The 1,134-nt window shown below is 48.6% G+C and overlaps 1 protein-coding gene across 1 annotated transcript; it reads right to left on the reverse strand.

Annotated features, from left to right (window-relative positions):
• Window positions 1–142: 142 nt before the first annotated feature.
• On the reverse strand, window positions 143–508 carry Pmar_PMAR017437 (hypothetical protein; the record flags this gene model as incomplete). The annotated part of the gene is made up of 1 exon (XM_002769771.1): window positions 143–508. A coding segment is annotated over one exon (366 nt), but the record flags the coding sequence as incomplete, so codon positions are not given.
• Window positions 509–1,134: the final 626 nt, after the last annotated feature.

Here is a 1,134-nt window from a genome sequence, read left to right on the forward strand (position 1 = left end):
TTCACATGGTGCTCCGATGCTACCTTCAAATATCTCAGCATCATATCCCCTGAATGTTGTGTGAGCTTCAGGCTGAGTGTTCTTTGCCTTGATGCTGTGGAAGAGTCATCACATACGCCTCTCCTTTCAACTGCAGCGTGACTTCTTCCAAGTTCTTATCATAACGAGCTTGTGCGCATTCCTTTGGATCCACATCATAACGCTCGAAGAAGGCTTGAGCCCATGTTGGCGTCGTCTGCTCCATGCTGCAGAAACTGGCATTGGTATAATCGAGTTTGATGTTGTCCTCATCTTCCGCGACGTAGGTCCATCTGATGCCTCCTAGATGTGGTTTGTCAGTGAAAATGCAACTTTGAAGATCCAGGGTTGAGAGTCCCTCCGGACCCTTCTCGCTTGGATGTGGATAAAACAGACCAAACCTGACCATTTCACGTTCTTCGCTGTCGGGCATGCGGCCTCCTCGCCAAATGTAGATTCCTTCGGTGGGCAGATCCTCCTGTTGGGTCATAGAACGAAGATTTATGGTATTGAAAAAAGGACTAATGTTGTCGGGTCTCGTAGGAGCCGTAGTTGGCAAGGATCATCCTTGGAAGAGGTCGAGGACTGTTGCTTGAGCAGACGTGTCTGAAGTGCCGTCACACTACGCACGCATACCCATGCCGACCCTGCACGGATGTGCATACGTGCAGCACAATGTACTGCAGCATGCATGTCAGCTTGAATCTCCTTACCCTCCACCATTGCGATCGAGTTCGTGAGGGCACATCTTATCGGATGATGGATAGGAAACATAGTGAGCAAGTGGGGTTCCAGTTCTGCTCATATCTCTCATAGCTTACCACAGGAGTCGTCGCTGTGATTCGAATGAGCAGGATGAGCTGATGATGCCGATTGCGAGCTAGAGTTGAATTGCCTTGGGATAATGTCACTTCATCATTCTCAAATATGCAACGCCATCTTATCGTCACGGTGTGATCTTAGCTTAAGATTGTACACACTGAGTTTGCTGACAGGATACAAGATGCTCCGAAGAGCATTAAGGCTTATAGAGAGTCGTGTCGTGAAAAGAGTAACATACCAGGGGAAAGTGAGCACCCGGCTTATGCAATGGCCACTAGATTAGCTCGTCTCTTG

The sequence above is a fragment of the Perkinsus marinus genome (assembly GCF_000006405.1).
Source record: "Perkinsus marinus ATCC 50983 genomic scaffold scf_1104296964908, whole genome shotgun sequence".
Classification (NCBI taxonomy): Eukaryota; Perkinsozoa; order Perkinsida; family Perkinsidae; genus Perkinsus; species Perkinsus marinus.